The sequence below is a fragment of the Pan troglodytes genome, chromosome 19 (assembly GCF_028858775.2).
Source record: "Pan troglodytes isolate AG18354 chromosome 19, NHGRI_mPanTro3-v2.0_pri, whole genome shotgun sequence".
Lineage (NCBI taxonomy): Eukaryota > Metazoa > Chordata > Mammalia > Primates > Hominidae > Pan > Pan troglodytes.
Genome location: NC_072417.2, coordinates 28233748 through 28251038, shown reverse-complemented (window position 1 = coordinate 28251038; position 17291 = coordinate 28233748). Strand labels below are relative to the sequence as shown.

Below are 17291 nucleotides of genomic sequence, written 5' to 3'. Positions count from 1 at the left end.
GTTGAGTTGGAAGAACAGCATTAGAAAAATGGGGAGTGAGGGAAAGCAATGCCTGAACAGGGAACACTAAGCAGCAGTCCAGAGTCACATTACAGGACAGAAGATACCACTGGAAAGGTACTGAAGCTATGTTGTGGAGTATCTTAAATGTCCAACTAAAAAATATTTAAAATGGTGTCTGAGTAGGAGAATAACTTTATGTTTTAGGAAGATCATTCTGGCAGCAATCCTCAAAACAGATTAAAAGAGGCAAGTCTAGATACAGGGTTACTAGTAGGAAAAACATGTAACGGTCTAAATCAGTCATTTTCAAAACGTGTTTTATGGAATCCAGGGTTGCAGAGGGCTGCCACAGGGCTGATCTATGGCAAGAGGAAGATAGGCTTAGCAGTGGTCTCTTGCTCCTTCTCCAATCTCTCATTTGGAACATTACACTTGCATCTGATCCCACATAAGATTTTGGTATAAACGGTGTCCTGTTGCAAAAAAAACAAGTTTTTGTCTTGTTTTTGTGTCTAATCCTAACTCTTGTTGAAATGTGAGACTAACAGTGAAATACCTCAAGGTCATCGTGTAATCATCAAGTCTCATTGTGTAGAGTAGTAGTTATAAAATCTATAAGCACTACATGAATTCCTAATATCAACTTGTTCAGTCATTATTTGTCCTATTATATAGATTGGATCTCCCTCCCCAAATTGGATTACGTGTAAAAATGTTCTAGTTGTTTAGGTCTGGGGCAACTAAGTCCATACTAGGTCATTGATGTTTGCAATGGATATCTATAGAGTCCTTTGAGAATCTCCAAATTCCTTTTATTGAGATGTGCATACTATGCTATTGGCTTGGCACACTTAGAAGCTGTTACTTATTTGTGCATTCTGGTCTCCTAGCCCTACTAATTCAAATCTGAAAAATTAGTCGGGCAGTATTGGCACATGCCTGTAATCCCAGCTACTCAGGAGGCTGAGGCAGGAGTGCTTCACCTTATTATTTCAGAACAGTTTTTAATTAAACTACTCCCAGAAACTTGAGAAAGGATGATAAGTAATCTTTCCTTCAAAGTTGAATCACAAAAATATTTAACATTCATTTTATTTCATTCTGAACATAAAAATCAAACAAGAAATGCCCCAACTTTATTATAAGTATTTAAGATTTATAATATACAATGATGATGTAACATGTATTATAATATACAATGTATATTGTACATGTACAATATAACATGTACAATATAACATGTATATTGTACATGTACAATATACATGTATATTGTACATGTACAATATAACATGTATATAATAACTCTTTTAAATGCTTGTAAGGTTACATGTTACATGTCTTTGTTAGTGAGTAGTTGATTACTATACTGTGACAGAAGCATGTCCCAAGCAGCTGAGCCTTAGCCTTTACAGGCACTTAATAAAGTACAGGGAATAAGACAGTTAGTAATATTCTTTTTTATTTATTTATTTTTTTGAGACGGAGTCTGGCTCTGTCACCCAGGTTGGAGTGCAGTGGTGCAATCTCCACTCACTGCAACCTCGGCCTCGCAGGTTCAAGCAATTCTCCTGCCTTGCTGGTGGTGGCACGTGCCACCACACCCAGCTAATTTTCATATTTTTAGTAGAGATAAGGTTTCACCATGTTGGCCAGCTGGTCACAAACTGTTAATAATATTCTTACTTAAATAACTTTTACAGCGTGGTGGCTCATGCCTGTAATCCCAACACTTTGGGATGCCAAGGCGGGCGGATCATCTGAGATCAGGAGTTCAAGATCAGCCTGGCCAACATGGTGAAATACTGTCTCTACTAAAAATACAAAAATTAGCCGGGCGTGGTAGCGGGAGCCTGTAATCCCAGCTGCTCGGGAGGCTGAGGCAGGAGAATTGCTTGAACCTGGGAGGCGGAGGTTGCAATGAGCCAAGATTGCACCACTGCACTCCAGCCTGGGCAACAAGAGTGAGACTCCATCTCAAAATAATAATAATAATAATAATAATTTTACATGAGAAAAAAGACCAGCAGCACCATGATTTTACTCATCACGTTTATAAAATTTTAATATTTGGAAAAAAAAGTCTCATTTTGAGGTCAGAGGATAAATTTATACACTGATCATCTTCAATACTTTAAAGTCTGGAATTTTATGTGAAATTCAAATGAAATTTAAATCAAGTTGGCCCGTGAAGCACCTTTGTGGAACTGCCTACACTGTATGTAAGCATATAAATCAACTATTAGTGATTTTTAGCAGTCTAGGTCAAGGGATTTCTTAACTAAGAGATAGAGGTAGATGACAGCAAAAATGACTAGTTGTTATACATTATAAAAATTAGTTACTTCCAGTTTTCATACTGGACAATATTTTCCATCAGTTATGATGAAATTCCATATCCATAAAAATGTTATAGGTTTGTGAGAGTGATCTTTTTCTCATATCCACAAACTCCTAGAGGAAATTGTTCTGATGTGCCAAATATTCTGGTAAATTAATAGTCTCTCTAATAGACATTACTTCTTAAATGAACTGATGTTGCTGTGATAGAGTATTCAAATTAAGTGATGTTCAACAATTTTAAGAATCAAAACATCTATTGTGAAGAAAAGGTTTATAGTGGAAACTGCAGTGCTTCACTGAAATAAAAAATGTACCAAAATTATTAAATAAAGCCAAAAGTTAGAAGGCATTGTATTTTGTGGGGGGCGTGGATTAGAAAAATGGCCGTATTCACGCACCGGATTTAGCCAATACTTCAATCTCTTCTACCAAACCTTTAACAGTACCTTTAACAAATTAGCCAGCAAAATTTACCAATTTCAATGTCTCTATTTTCCTTCCCCCCTTTACTATAAAAGCTGGGCAAGAAAAGAGTCAAATGACCAAACACACAGGCAACTCATTCATTAATTTATTAAACAAATATGACTACAGGCCTACTATGTGCTGGGGACTGGGTTGGGTACTAGTTACCACCGATTATAAAAAGATCCCTAGCTACGCATGGTGGCACATGCCTCTAGTCCCAGCTACTCAAGAGGATGAGGTGGGAGGATCGCTTGAGCCCAGGAGTTTGAGACCAGGCTGCAATGTAGAGAGACCTCATCTCAAAAATTAAAAAAAAAAAAAAGAGAGAGAGAGAGATCCCTAAACTTTGGAAAATAACAGTCTAGAAGGGGCTATAGGTGTATTAATCAACAAAATAAACAAGAAACCTAGTTGCATAATCCTTAGATAATTCAGAGTAGAAAAATAATAGTTTTGTTCTGTTTCATGAGTGACAGTATTGAAATGTTTTCCATTTCTTATTTTAAAAGTTTCCTTCATTGGCTGGGCATTGGTGGCTCACATCTGTAATCCTAGCACTTTGGGAGGCCAAGGCAGGAGAATCTTTTGTGCTCACAAGTTCAAGACCAGCCTGGGTAACATAGCAAGACTCTGTCTCTATTAAAAAAAAGGAAAGAAAGAAAAGTTTCCTTTGTAAACCCACAATAACCAAATCTGCCAAAAATTTCATCTCTAAGAACACTACTAAGTACAATTTGTGACATATTGCCAATTCCACTGTTATAAAAAATCACTCAGTAAGCTGATTTTAAGTACTGACAATAAGTAAAGAGTAATGCACTTTGTTTCATATCCATTACCAAGTACCTAGTTTTTTGTTTGTTTGTTTGTTTTGAGATGGGGTCTCACACTGTCACCCAGGCTGGAGTGCAGTGGCGCGATCTTGGCTCACTGCAACCTCCGCCTCCCAGGTTCAACCAATTCTCCTGTCTCAGCCTCCCGAGTAGCTGGGACTACAGGCGCCTGTAACCATCAAGTACCCAGTTTTTAAATATCTCCTGGATTGGACACATATCTAACATAATATTTTCATATGGTATTGGTATTTAATATAATATGGTAATTCCACATTATTTTCATTTACTGTATACCACTTTGGACTTACATTTTTTGTTGTTGTTGTTGAGATGGGTTCTCACTCTGTTGCCCAAGCTGGAGTGCAGTGGCATCATTACAGCCCACTGAAGCCTCAAACTCCCAGGTCAAGCCATCCTCCCACCTCAGCCTCCCAAGTAGCTGGGACTACAAGTGCACACCACCACACCAGGCCAATTTACTTTTATTTTATTATTATTTTTTATGAAACAGGGCCTCACCATGTTGCCCAGGCTGGTCTCAAATTCCTGGCCTCAAGAAATCCTCCCACCTTGGCCTCCCAAAGTGCTGGGATTACAGGTGTGAGCCACTGTGCCCAGCCCTTAAATTTTTTAAGTAACTTTTTAATTAAAAAAAAAAACTTTTAATTTTGGATGCAAAAACCAGATTTCAATTAGACTGAAAAAATAACCTCATTCAGAATCACTAGGGATAAAGGTATTTTGATGAGTTATATAGTAATATTAATTAATAAAGTTATACACAGATTACTTTTCAAACTATATATATTATAAATAAATTATAATTATTGTTTCATTATTGCATCTTTTTTTTTAGTGATCCAAAAGGCCTTGGTGTCATCCTTATGATTTTTTTTTTTTGAGACAGGGTCTTGCTCTGTTGCCCAGGCTGTGGCATGCTCATGTCAGTGCAGTGGCATGCTCATGGCTCACGGTAGCCTCGACCTCCCAGGCTCAAGCCATCTTCCTACCTCAGCCTTCCAAGTAGCTGTTACTACAGGCATGTGCCACCACGCCTGGCTAATTTTTGTAGTTTTTGTAGAGTCAGGGTTTTACCATGTTGCCCAGGCTGGTCTTGAAGTCCCAGGCTCAAGCAATCTGCCCACCTCAGCCTCCCAAAGTGCTAGGATTACAGGCGTGAGCCACCACTCCTGGCCTCATCCTTATAATTTCTAATTATCATAAATATACCAGTTAATATGGAGCTAAATTTAATAAAGGCTAAATAGCAGAGTACATTCTATGGCCTTGTGATGTGTAGGGTCTCTTTTCAAAATAATTAATGAATCCTTAGGACAAAAAACATTTATTGAGCACCTACTATAGGCAAGTTTCTGTGTTAATCACTCAGTTCTTCTCATACATGGTCTGGAACTATAGCTTGACATATGAGCCAATTATCATTGGACATCTATCTAGGCCAGGTGCAGTGGCTCACTCCTGTAATCCCAGCACTTGGGAAGGTTGAGGCGGAAGGATCACTTGTGGCCAGGAATTCAAGACCAACCTGACCAACATAGTGAGACCCCCATTTCTACAAAAAATAAAAGATAATAAATCAGCAGGTCATGGCGGTTTGTACAATAAATTACCAGGTTATGGTGGTGGATGCCTGTAGTCCTAGCTACTCAGAAGGTTGAGGCAGGAGGATCGTCTGAGCCTAGGAGTTTGTGGTAGCCTGGGCAACAGAGCAAGGACTATCTCTTTAAAAATAATAATAATAAAAAAAACTGGATGTCTGATAAAAGATCTACCAATAATCAATAATCTTTTAGTCCTAAATAAGTGTAAGTATATACATTTATATATGAATGAAAAGTTTATAACAATGTATTTTTAAAGTATCACTTGAAAGTGTATGCTATTTTTATGGCATCATCTATATCTTACTGACTGAGAAAACAAATTTCTGCTCATATTCAATGGATATTTTAAGGACTAATTGCGATCCTGAAATCTGCTTATGTAAATTTAACAGTTAAAATTTGGCTTTACACAAAAAAGAATGAAATCATATCCTTTGCAACAACATGGATGCAGCTGGAGGCCATTATTCTTAGTGAATTAACACAGAAACAGAAAACCAAATACCGCATGTTCTCACTTATGACAGGGAGCTAAACACTGGGTACACATGGACTGTTATGAATTAATGCGACCCCCAAATTAGACACTGATGACCCCAAAATGGGGAAGGGTGGGAGGAGGGCAAGGGTTGAAAAACTACCTATAGGACACTATGCTCATTATTTGGGTGACAGGATCAATAGAAGCCCAAACCTCAGCATCACATAATATACTTATGTAAGAAACCTGCACATGTACCCCCTAAATCTAATTTTGTTAAAATTGGCTTTAAGTGACAGTCTAGCAAAAAATATCCAATAACATTTTTGTTTTCCAAGCTTTCTTTTTCAATTATACAGTTTAAGTGCTTAAAAAATTACTGAGTTTTATCAAAGAATTACTAGCCCCAATCTCCTACTTTAAAAATTTATTTAAATAAAATGCATCACAATAAACATAATAAAAAGTACTTTTTCAGCACTATTTTAATTGAATGCAACAAATTCTGAGGGCCTTCTATGAACCAGAAACTGTCCTTCGCATTCAGTGTACAAAAACAAGACACAGTCTCTGTTCTCCAGAAGCTTAAAGACCAGAGGGGGAATAAACACCTACATCAATAAATAATTTCAACACAATGTGGTAGAAGTATACACAGAAAGGAGAGGCCCTTAGCTGAGGTGAAGGAACATGAGAGACTGGGTAGGGGTGATCACCAGAAGGCACTAGGAGGAGGTCATCAGAAGAAGGTCATCGGAGAGCCTTCATGGCGATGATGCCTGAGCAGAGTCTTGAAAGATGAGTAGGCATAAGCAAGTAGAGAATGGGTGAACATAATAGCAAAGACATGGAAGCATGAAATAGCATACTGGATTAAAGGAAGTACAAACAGGAATTTTGAAAAATTATGTTCTACCAGGACGCCATGGCCTTTCTGTGGCTTTTGTTTCTTAAAACCTTCGCATTTCATCCTCCATACGCTCACAATGGAGGGCAAACAGATTCCATCATCTACAGGCTTTATCTCTGTTAATCTCAGCCATCCAGAACATGGAAAGGGACCTGAAACAAAACACTACTACCACAAAATCTATGTGGTAAGAAATATAAGCTGACATCAAGAAGGAGACAAAAATTGTACAATATCCTAGGTATGTTTGGTGTAGGGGCATTCAGCTCAAAACCCCTGTGAGAATATATTATGGAATAATACATGATCTGATGGTGAGAACAGTAACTCAGAGTTGCCGAGATAAACTTATCTCTTATGTACCTTGCTTATAAAGCAGGGAGCTGTGTAATAAATATACTTAGAAAAATCTTTACTCAATATTGTTAAAAATAAAAATGTTTTACATTAAATAAGAAGTCTGCCATTACCTGTGAAATTCATGTTTGTGAACCACCTCATTTCCCGACCATAACAGACAGAAGAGATGTTATAGTACAAATAATAAAATTTAGTGATTCATAAACAGTCTTTGGGTAGAAAATATTTAAGGTCACAGATTGTGAGAAAATTAAAAAGTTATAGCTTCTGATTTAGTATATTCATTAAATCTTCATTTCTACAAGATTTCTATTTCAAAAGCTTATTCATCTGACATCTTCATACATAGAAAGTCTCAATAAATTAATTAAAAGATAAATGAATTTGTTAAATGACTTTATATGCTGAAGGAATGATATACAGTATTGCATTGTACAATAAACTGTTATGAATCAATGTGACCCCCAAATTGGGCAGAAAATAAAGGTATTCCATGAAGTATTCTACTTTCTTACATTGCCAAGAGAGGTATACACTATAGACCAAATCTCTAATCTAGACTGAGATCAAAACCACAAGATGATATAAAAATTTTTTAAATATCAAAAACATGGGCCAGATTAGTCTATTTTGGGTAGCTATAATGAACTAGATATTTTACCACATCAAATACTCTATCCGCAAGGACCTGACATTAAAATAGCCAAATTCATATAATTAACCTCTTTTTAAAATTTAAATGTTAAAGTTTTTTCATTAAGCATAATCTATACTATCTATCTCCATGGACCTATAGATTTAATCTAATCATGTAAACACAACTTTAAAAAATTACTGATCTATATTCTCTTTCCACTTATAGTCTACACATTCTAAATTAAATTCTACACAAGTTTTCATTCTTTTCTTCTTAAGGGAGTCTTCAGGCTTATTAAACATCTGTGTTAGTACACCAATAACCTAAGATACGCTATTTAGTTTCTTTATTGCACATTAAATAAATGAATTTGGAAGTATTAACATTTATAGAGAAATACTCCAGTTTCTATGGATTTACATGATTCTGTACATTATCCTTGATACATGGTATGGTTAAGGCTAGGAAAAATAGTGTTGGAGTACTGATTTATAATTTCATAAAAACAAATTAATCATTTGTAATAATTAAAGCATATGAGCTTTTCAAAAATTATTTTTCCCATAGTATACAACAGCCCGACTTTTTTTCCTTGTTATTGGCCAATAAAACCTTTGTTAAAAATTACACTTCAATAAACCATTATTTAAATGTTAAAAATGCAAAATTTTTAAAGTTTTCAAGCCCTAATTTAAAAAATTAAAAGCATAAAGTTTTTGATATTTTAACAACTTTATATACTCTAGAAATAAAGCTGCCAAAGATCAGTTCATTGTTAATTAGAGATTCTTCCATTATTATGAAGAAAATACCCACGATCTTCATATTTATCAAAGTAACATTTTAGTTAGGTGTCAATATCTCATTTTTAATAGAATGAAATTCTGAATTTCTTAATCCCACCATCCCCCCCGAGTTGAGATGCATTTGCCATTTTCAAGGTTTTAGAAACACTTGTTGAAAAGACCATTGAAGAGTTTACAGTAGCAGTGTGAAATTTTAGGTATCCCAAGGAAGTACAGAATGAAAAATGTTTGAGAAGCAAGGATAGTGTTACGACTTTCAAAATTAATTCATATGAAACTCCTAATGTGAACCTGATTTTTGCGCTGGGTAAAGAAGACTCATTAGAAGATCGAGTTCCAAGGGAACTGCAAATGCCAACCGCTTTAAAATGCCATACCTTTCCCATATGACACCATTTACCCTTGGAAGAAAACAAGTTACTCAGATTAGTCTAATTCCAATAAACACTGAGGCCATGAAGGAAAAAATATCCAAAAGGGTTGATTATTCCACCCCCAGATTTGCAGCCATTTCAGGGACACCCCTTAAGTGCTCTTCCTCTGCAGATGTAGGGTAGACCCCCCATGTCTGACAACTCTTTAGAAATAAAATTGCGAAGAAGTTATCACTTTCCAAAGGGCGGGGGAAGGACAAGTGAGAGACGTTAAGAGAACCGACGCGCTTTGTCCTCTGCAATACCTCATATTTACTTTTGACAAAAGAAGTAAATAGAAGCAAAACTGAGATTCAGAAGAAACTCTTTCTACTGCTTGCACAGGTTAAGTTTCTCAAAGACCCCGGAGAAAAGAAGCGGGCTGGAGGCTCACCTTCCATGTCGCTGCCGGGCCGGGCTGGAGCTGCCGCTGTGGCTACCCGGCCTCTCCACGTGCTCCTGCCGTCGCCTGGACTCAGCGCGCAGCTGGCGGGAGATTCCCGGCGCGGGGAGTCCCCGGGATCCGGCAGCCGCGTCGGCGCAGACTGAAAAGGGCAGGAGCCGGCGACCTGCCGGTGCGCGGGGTTACAGCGGCGCTGGCTGGCGGCGGCTTTAAAGGACGCTGGCCGCGGAGTGCCGCGGGTTCCGCGCCTCCAGCCCCCTTTCGAATGTCAAACCCAAGGAACCCCGACAGGATGGAAATGTCGCATCACTAAATTGTCTCAAAATGTCTATTTTAGAAGGATAATGGATGAGAAAAGTGACATCACACGGAGGGTTGGGGGTCAGCCTTGCTTTCTTGGCAAGCTGAAGTTCAAAGACGTTTATCTTAAATTGAGGAAGATCTGGAACTTTTTGTCTAGATTCAGTGATAACAGCCGTGGAAAGTATCAATGAGAACCCCCTTCTTTCAAAGTATTTTTTTTTCCTTCCTCACTTTTTCATTTCACATGGTAAAAGTTTTTGGTCCAAGTTTTCAGACAGTTGGAAAGGATTTTGGCACTTCTATCAATTCAACTTTTTAATTTTTGGAAGCATTTATCTCACTTTTGTTTTCCCTCTGGGAACTGCTTGATTTATTTGCCACCACTCACGCAATACTACCCACTCTATATAAACAGAGGGAGTGTTTTATAGAGTGTGTTTATTTTCTCCCAGCCTGCCTTCTTCTAAATACACACCTTACAAAAATACATATATGATGTACCAGAAAATTAAGCAAAGAAAGTAGAGCTAAGGGTGGAAGGTGGGCGCAGTAAGATTGTAAAATTAACTTAAAGATGTTAGTATACAGATATGTATCAGTCAACATCTTCTCCCAACACCCTCCCTACTGTCCAGAGGTAAAGCACACATTTGACTGCAGAGAGAGGAAAGGGGAAGTGACCACAAAACTGTTTTTCAAAACAGAACTTTTCTTCACATTGAGGTCTAAGGGACATTGTTCAGGTGAGCCCTTCTAAAGATATCCAGCGTGTGGGACAATATACGAATGAGTCTCAAAAGGCCACTGTCACCGCTATTAGAAAATTATATTAGTGCATACAAATATATTTGAGACTTAAGGCTGAGGGTTTGTGCATCAGCTGTCCATATCAGAAGAAACCCACACTTAGTTAAAGTATACATGCTGTAATTTTATGAATTGTAGCTTTAAACAATAGTATGTCGTTGGTATAGGCAGTCTATGTGATGTGTGTATATATATTCAAGTGGGTGAAAAACTACACTGGCTTTAAGCACCGCAGTAGCATCTCTATAACTGTACGAGTTGGGAGTTCTGCAGGATGTCAATTTTGGAGAAATACTCTAAACACTAGGTCTAATTTTAGTACTGAAAGGGGAAATTTGTTGTTTGTTAGTTTCTAAAAGCAAAAATAGCACATCAAAAGTAGCAGAAGAGGAACTGTAAAATTTCACAGGGATGGTATGAGGATGAAAAGTTATTTGGTTATGAAAAAGTTGTAGGCCAGGCGCAGTGGCTCACGCCTGTAATCCCAGCACTTTGGGAGGCCAAGGCAGGTGGATCACGAGGTCAGGAGTTCGAGACCAGCCTGGCCAACATGGCAAAATACTGTCTCTGCTAAAAATACAAAAATTAGCTGGGTGTGGTGGCGCATGCCTCTAATCCTAGCTACTCAGGAGGCTGAGGCAGGAGAATCGCTTGAACCCAGCAGGCAGAGGTTGCAGTGAGCCGAGATCTTGCCACTGAACTCCAGCCTGGGCAACAGAGTGAGACTTCGTCTCAAAAAAAAAAAAAAAAAAAGTTGTAAGGAAACTTTATGATTTTCCATTACAATGTTCTTCTGTATATTTGACAGTGGAACGTGTTAGTACTCTGTAAATAGTTCAATACTGAGTATTTCGGACTCCCGAGAGTGATACCTAAGGGGATTAAAAGTGAATTGGTAAAATAACTTATGTAGCTACTCCACCTTCAAGGAGATGCAGCATAAATCCCCACTCTTTAAGTGTGGGTGCACAAAGTGACTTCCTTCCGAAGAGTATAGTATGAAAGCAGGGGAATAAGTTGACAGTGGAGAAACCTGACAAACAGTACCTCAGCCAGCAGACCAAGGTTAACATCAAGTGATAAGGCATGTTGATAGTATGTCCCCTTGATATGATGTGATGAGAATGTCATTTTATCTCTGTAATCTTCCTCCTAAGAATCCATAATTCTAGTCTAATATGGAGAAAGACACCAAATTCCAGTAGAGAGGCATTCTACAAAATACCTCACCAATTAAAGCCAGGTCAAGACCTTCAAACACAAGAAAAGTCTGACACAGCCAAGGGGAATCTAAGGAGATACGATGACTGTAGGTAATGTGGGATCCCGCATGAGATCCTGGAGCAAAAAAACAAACGAGGTAGGGAGGACATTGAGTAAAAAACTAAGGAAATCTGAATAAAGTTTGGACTTCAGTTAATAGTAATATATCAATATCCGTTCACTAATTGTAAGAAATGTACCATACCAACGTAAGATGTCAATAATAGGGAAAATCGGGAGGGAGTATGTAAAAACTCTCTGTACTGTTTTTGCAATTTTTCTGCAAATCTAAAACTCTTCTAAAATAAAAAGTTTATATAAAAAGAGTGGATGGGTACTTTTGACAACTATTACTCATTTGGTTAAGTCTCCTCTCATAGGATTTAGTTTATCACACAGGATTTACAACTATCAATTACTTACAGTAACCAAGAAGTCAATAAAACACACTGTGGATATATAATGTACTTTGACTAAAACTGGAATGAAGAACTTGTAGGGAATCAAAGATAATGCCTAAATCTGTCTTCATTATCATCACCTTAAGAAGAGAACAGTTGAGACCAGACCATGTATCCAGACATGGTAACTGAAAATGGGTGGATCTGACTCACTGAGTCACATTTCATGGCTTATGCTATATAGGTAAAATTAACAGTGACTAAAAATGAAATTACTGACAAAGGTTGCTCCTGGACCATATGAGAGAGTCCAAGTACTGACTCGGCTCAAAGGAAATAAAACCGAAAACTCTTGATCTCACCCAAAATAACCATTCTGCACCCTGTCTGAACCTTGGGCTCTCTCTACTAACCAGCCTACTCAAAACCACTACTGAGAGTGGTGTCCCGCTGCTAAGAAACAGACAACACACAGGGCCTTTCGGGCCACCAAACTAGTAGCCAAGAAGGAACCATCAAAGACGCGGGCATGATCCCCTTTGGAGCTCCCCGATCTTGACTAATCATCCATCCCTACAGAAAAGGCCAATCGGGCTCCATCCCTACAGAAAAGGCCAATGGGCCTTACAATTGGGCCCATTTTTAAAGCAAGGTCACTTCATCAACCTAGATACGTTTGCACTGGGGGAGGTCTCTCACATCGCCTCATACTTGAAGTGAAAATGAAGATTCAACGTTCCTCTATAGTGGGAAGGCCCGGAAGCGCCTTCTTGGCTCAGTAGTGGCTCTTCTGGGTCTTGGTCTTGCTGGTAAATAATGCAATTAGGTAAAAATCGAGTGTCAGTTTGAAAGAGATTCAACACCCAGTTTCAGCGTTCATGAGAAGAGAGGCGTAGGAAATCCCCACGCGGGCCTCTCTGCTTCACGTGAGGAGGAAATTGTCACAAGTCTCTGCCTTCCTCAGGTCCCCTTCCTAGGGGATTCCTCATCGCATCCCCTAGCCGCCCTACCCCACCACGGTCCTTGGGACCCGCGGTGTTCTCTCCTTGATCCCTTCGGCCCCTAGACTGGGGAATCCCCGGAACGCGACACCGTGGCTTCTTTTCCTTTATTCTCTTCCTGCCTTCCGCTCCGCTCAGAGAGCAAGGGGCCAGGAGCGCGGGAAAATGGCGCCGGAGGCGAGGCGCGAAGAGTTCGCACGCCTGCTGCCGCGTGGGCGCGAGAGGATCTGGCGGTCGCCTGCAGCGCCGTCGCCCCGCCCCCGCGCGCGAGAATCGAAGCACGCACGCGTTCTCCTGCGCGTCCGCTCCCGCCGTTGCGACGGACGGGTAGGGGAGGCGACCCCGGCGTTCTGCTCCGCACTGTGGAGGAGGTGGGGAGGTGTTGGGCCAGGGCTGAGGTAGGAGGGAGTCTGTCCCTCGACGCCTCCTGCGACGCCAGCCCCTGAGCCGTGATGCGAACGTGCGTCCTACTCTCCGCGGTGCTCTGGTGCCTCACAGGAGGTGGGGCTCCCTCCACCCGGTCCCCAGGCCTCTCCCTCTGCCCGAGCTTCCCGGTCCTGCCTCCTTCGCCTCGCCCTGCCCTGCCCGACTCTGAACCCTGCTCCTCTTCTAACTAAAAGTCAGTGTTTTCTTTCCTCCGCAGTCCAATGCCCGCGTTCTACCTTATTCAATAAGAAGGGCTTCCTTTATGGCAAGATAGGACAGCCAGGTAATAAGGGCCTCTGCACACGCGGGCCCATTGGAGGGGCCGGAACTGCGAAGCTCTTCACGGAAGAGCTTCCTGGAGAGAAGGGGAACGAGCCAGCGTTTATTGAGCATCTATTATACTAAGCATCTGCTTGGCAGTTCACGACGGTCGCATTTTTTCATCCTTACAGCGATCCCTATTGTGTAGCCTTGCTTTAAAGCCTTACAGCTCACAAAGGGCTGGAATTTATTCCAGATCTCTCTCTCAGATGCCATCTCACTTCCAGGTGTCTCTGCTGCTTTGCAACGTGGGAAACCCACGCAAAGGAGTGATTTCCAAGGCCTTCTGTTTGGAATATCTTTAATCCTCCCCTTATTAACTGGAAAAACTCCCACGCATCCTTCAGGGCTCAGCTCAAATGTCCTTTATCTCTGCAGTGAAACTTTCCCAAGGAAAATTAGTTACACAGCTAATTTTAGATAAATTGAGCCAGTTGATAGAATTTGTCATGTTTAGACTCCTTCTGTGTTTGGGTTCTCTCCCCGACCCCCAACCAAATTGTAGGACGTTGTCTTTATGTGCTCAGAGCCTGGCATTCAGTAGGCTTTAAAATTAATATCTTTCTGGGTTGCAGTGATTCCAAGCATACCATCGTTCTGTCCACCAAACCAGAAACAAGAAGTAATCACACATCTTCCTAATATGCCCAGATAGGCTTAATTATTGTTCCCAATGGAGAAAATTTACAGTTAAACATAAGGTTTCCCTTAGGGTGATCATGATCATCTATCTTTCTTTCTTTCTTTCCTTCCTTCCTTCCTTCTTTCTTTTTTTTTTTTTTTTTCTTTGACAGTCTCACTCTGTCACCCAGGCTGGAGTGCAATGGCACAATCTTGGCTCACTGGAACCTCTGCCTCCTGGGTTGCCTCAGCCTCCCTAGTGGCTCGGATTACAGGCGTGCGCCACCACGCCTGGCTAATTTCTGTATTTTTAGTAGAGACAGGGTTTCACCATGTTGGCCAGGCTGGTCTCGAACTTCTGACCTCAGGTGATCCGCACGTCTTAGCCTCCCAAAGTGCTGGGATTACAGGCATGAGCCACAGCACCAGCCAATCTTTTTTTTTTTTTTTTTTTTTTAAGACAGCATCTCGCTCCTTTGCCCAGGCTGGAGTGCAGTGGTGTGATCTCGGCTCGCTGCAACCTCCGCCTCCTGGATTCAAGCAATTCTTCTGCCTCAGCCTCCCAAGTGGCTGGGATTACAGGGGCCCACCACCATGCCCGGCAAATTTTTTTGTATTTTTAGTAGAGATGGGGTTTCACCATGCTGGTCAGGCTGGTATTGAACTCCTGAGCTAGGTGACCCACCCACCTCGGCCTCCCAAAGTGCTGGGATTACAGGCATGAGCCACCGCTCCCAGCTGATCATCTTTAGAATAGTTTTGCTGAAGTCTTTTTCTGAACTTTCTTTGAGAGGGAGTCTTGCTCTGTTGCCCAGGTGAGAGTGCAGTGGTGCAGTCTCGGCTCACTGCAGCCTCTGCCTCCCGGGTTCAAGCAAGTCTCCTCCCTCAGCCTCCCGGGTAGCTGGGATTATAGGCCCACATTACCACGCCAAGCTAAGTTTTGTATTTTTAGTAGAGAGGGGGTTTTGCCGTTTTCTTCAGGCTGGTCTCAAACTCCTGGACTCAAGCGATCCACTCCCTCGGCCTTCCAAAATGCTGGGATTACAGGCGTGAGCCACCGTGCCCAGGCCTTTTCTGAACTTTTAATTGCTTCCACCAACCCTCCAAAAAATTATGATTTGAGTGAGTTCTGAATCTGTACATTAAAATGAACTTTAAATATATCGTGTATTTTTATAAACAAAAGTGTAATATGGAAAAATATCATGACTCGTGACTAACAGTGTAGAGTTTTAAAAAACTTACTATGAGAAGCAAAAAGGACTTCAGACGAGCGTTCTAAATGTTATAGATTGATTTTTAAAATAGTGAAATCCAACAAGAACTAATTCGTGTCTTCAGCACAAAATGGTAGGAGTATATTTCTTAATTTAATTTTGCTATATAATGTAGTTATACATTATTTTATTTCATCACAGACAAAATATATGTAGAGTTACATCAAAATAGTCCAGTCCTTATCTGTATGGATTTTAAGCTTTCTAAAAAAGAAATAGTGGACCCCACCTACTTATGGATTGGGCCTAATGAAAAGACGTTAACAGGTAAATTTGATTTTAATATGTACTTTTTTAATGATGTGAACATATTTTTAGAAAATCACTGTTACTTATTGGAAAGAACAAATTGAAATTTAATTTTAATTGCAGTTTCTCTTGCTCCCTACTTAGAAAAATCATGTTATATTTTGGCCACTTCCTTATTTTCTCCTTATGCAAAAACTGAAGCAGTAATTTTTGTGCCCTGCTTCTCAGAGCTGTATTAATTCAAAGGTCTTTATAAAACCTAAAATTTATCATTGTAGTACCAGTAATAGGAGATGAAATAACTAATATATAATTTTTCATCATGTTAGAGTGCCTTGGAACATAAGTATTATTAATTAGTTTCTTGTCTGAAGAAATTGTATAGTACTACAGAGCAGTGCAATCTCTTTTTCTGAATTGCTGGGATGAACCAATTGAAACTAGATGCCAAGAAACAAAGAAAACCAAAATATATTTCAAAAGTGTACTTATCTCATGCAGTCTTCCACAGAGTAATATGACAGAATTAAGATTTTGTGGGATCCTTAAAGTTGAGATAGTTCATTAATTTTTAAAATTTTTGTATCTATTTGTAACTCCAAGTGTACTAAATAATGCTTGATATGTTATATGTTAAATAAGTAATTTACTATTCTGTTTAGGAAATAATAGAATAAATATAACTGAAACTGGACAGCTGATGGTGAAAGATTTTTTGGAGCCTTTGTCTGGACTTTACACATGTACTCTTTCTTATAAGACTGTTAAAGCAGAAACTCAAGAAGAAAAAACAGTCAAAAAGAGATATGACTTTATGGTCTTTGGTAAGAATTTAGGCACATTTTAACTTATACATTTAGTTTGGATCGTAATTAAGTGTATGGTTTCTTCATTTAATGAAAATGAGTCTGTAATAGGTGACTGTCACCAATTATGACTTACAAAATATTTTGGGATGTATTTGACTAAGCAAACTCTTAAGTTGACATCAAGATAGTTTATCCTAAATAATCTTCTTTCAGCTCCCTACTTGCCTCTATCTAGATATGCAAGCACATCTACTTTATCACAATTTAGCAGGTAATTTAAAAACTGATCTTTAATTCTATAAAAGCAAGTTAATGATCCTTTCACTGGGTTGTGCTGACAGCAATGACAATTTCTGTGAATTAAGGCCCTCCCCAAAAAATCTTTCTTTTTCTTGATACTGTTATCTGTATAGCCAACCCACAGAAGCCATTTCTCTTGTTGTACCAAGTAGATAATGTATCAGATGAAAATAACATTTTTCATTAAAGTTAATAGTTTTATGTATTTTTGTGAGGACTAACTGATAA

At 39.5% G+C, this 17291-nt stretch overlaps 2 protein-coding genes across 7 annotated transcripts in view; one reads left to right on the top strand and one right to left on the bottom strand.

Moving 5' to 3' along the window:
- The window catches only part of IKZF3 (IKAROS family zinc finger 3), a 107840-nt gene extending 97598 nt beyond the window's left edge, over positions 1-10242 (bottom strand). The window contains exon 1 of one of the 2 annotated variants that reach the window (XR_010152871.1): positions 9277-9590. Coding sequence is in view for 1 of the 2 variants with exons in the window: in XM_003953029.5 (XP_003953078.1) it covers positions 9277-9283 (7 nt within the window). In the remaining variant the exon portion in view is untranslated. Of the gene's footprint in view, positions 1-9276 lie in introns of both variants that reach the window. The other variant, XM_003953029.5, reaches the window with a different exon arrangement.
- A 2770-nt stretch (positions 10243-13012) lies between these two features.
- Positions 13013-17291, top strand: part of ZPBP2 (zona pellucida binding protein 2) — a 32549-nt gene continuing 28270 nt past the window's right edge. The window contains exons 1-4 of one of the 5 annotated variants that reach the window (XR_010152873.1): positions 13013-13561; positions 13704-13769; positions 15847-15972; positions 16617-16778. Coding sequence is in view for 4 of the 5 variants with exons in the window: in XM_511463.6 (XP_511463.3) it covers positions 13513-13561; positions 13704-13769; positions 15847-15972; positions 16617-16778 (403 nt within the window). In the remaining variant the exon portion in view is untranslated. The remainder of the gene's footprint in view (positions 13562-13703; positions 13770-15846; positions 15973-16616; positions 16779-17291) is intronic. The other 4 variants (XM_511463.6, XM_054671544.2, XM_003315461.4 and 1 more) reach the window with 4 other exon arrangements.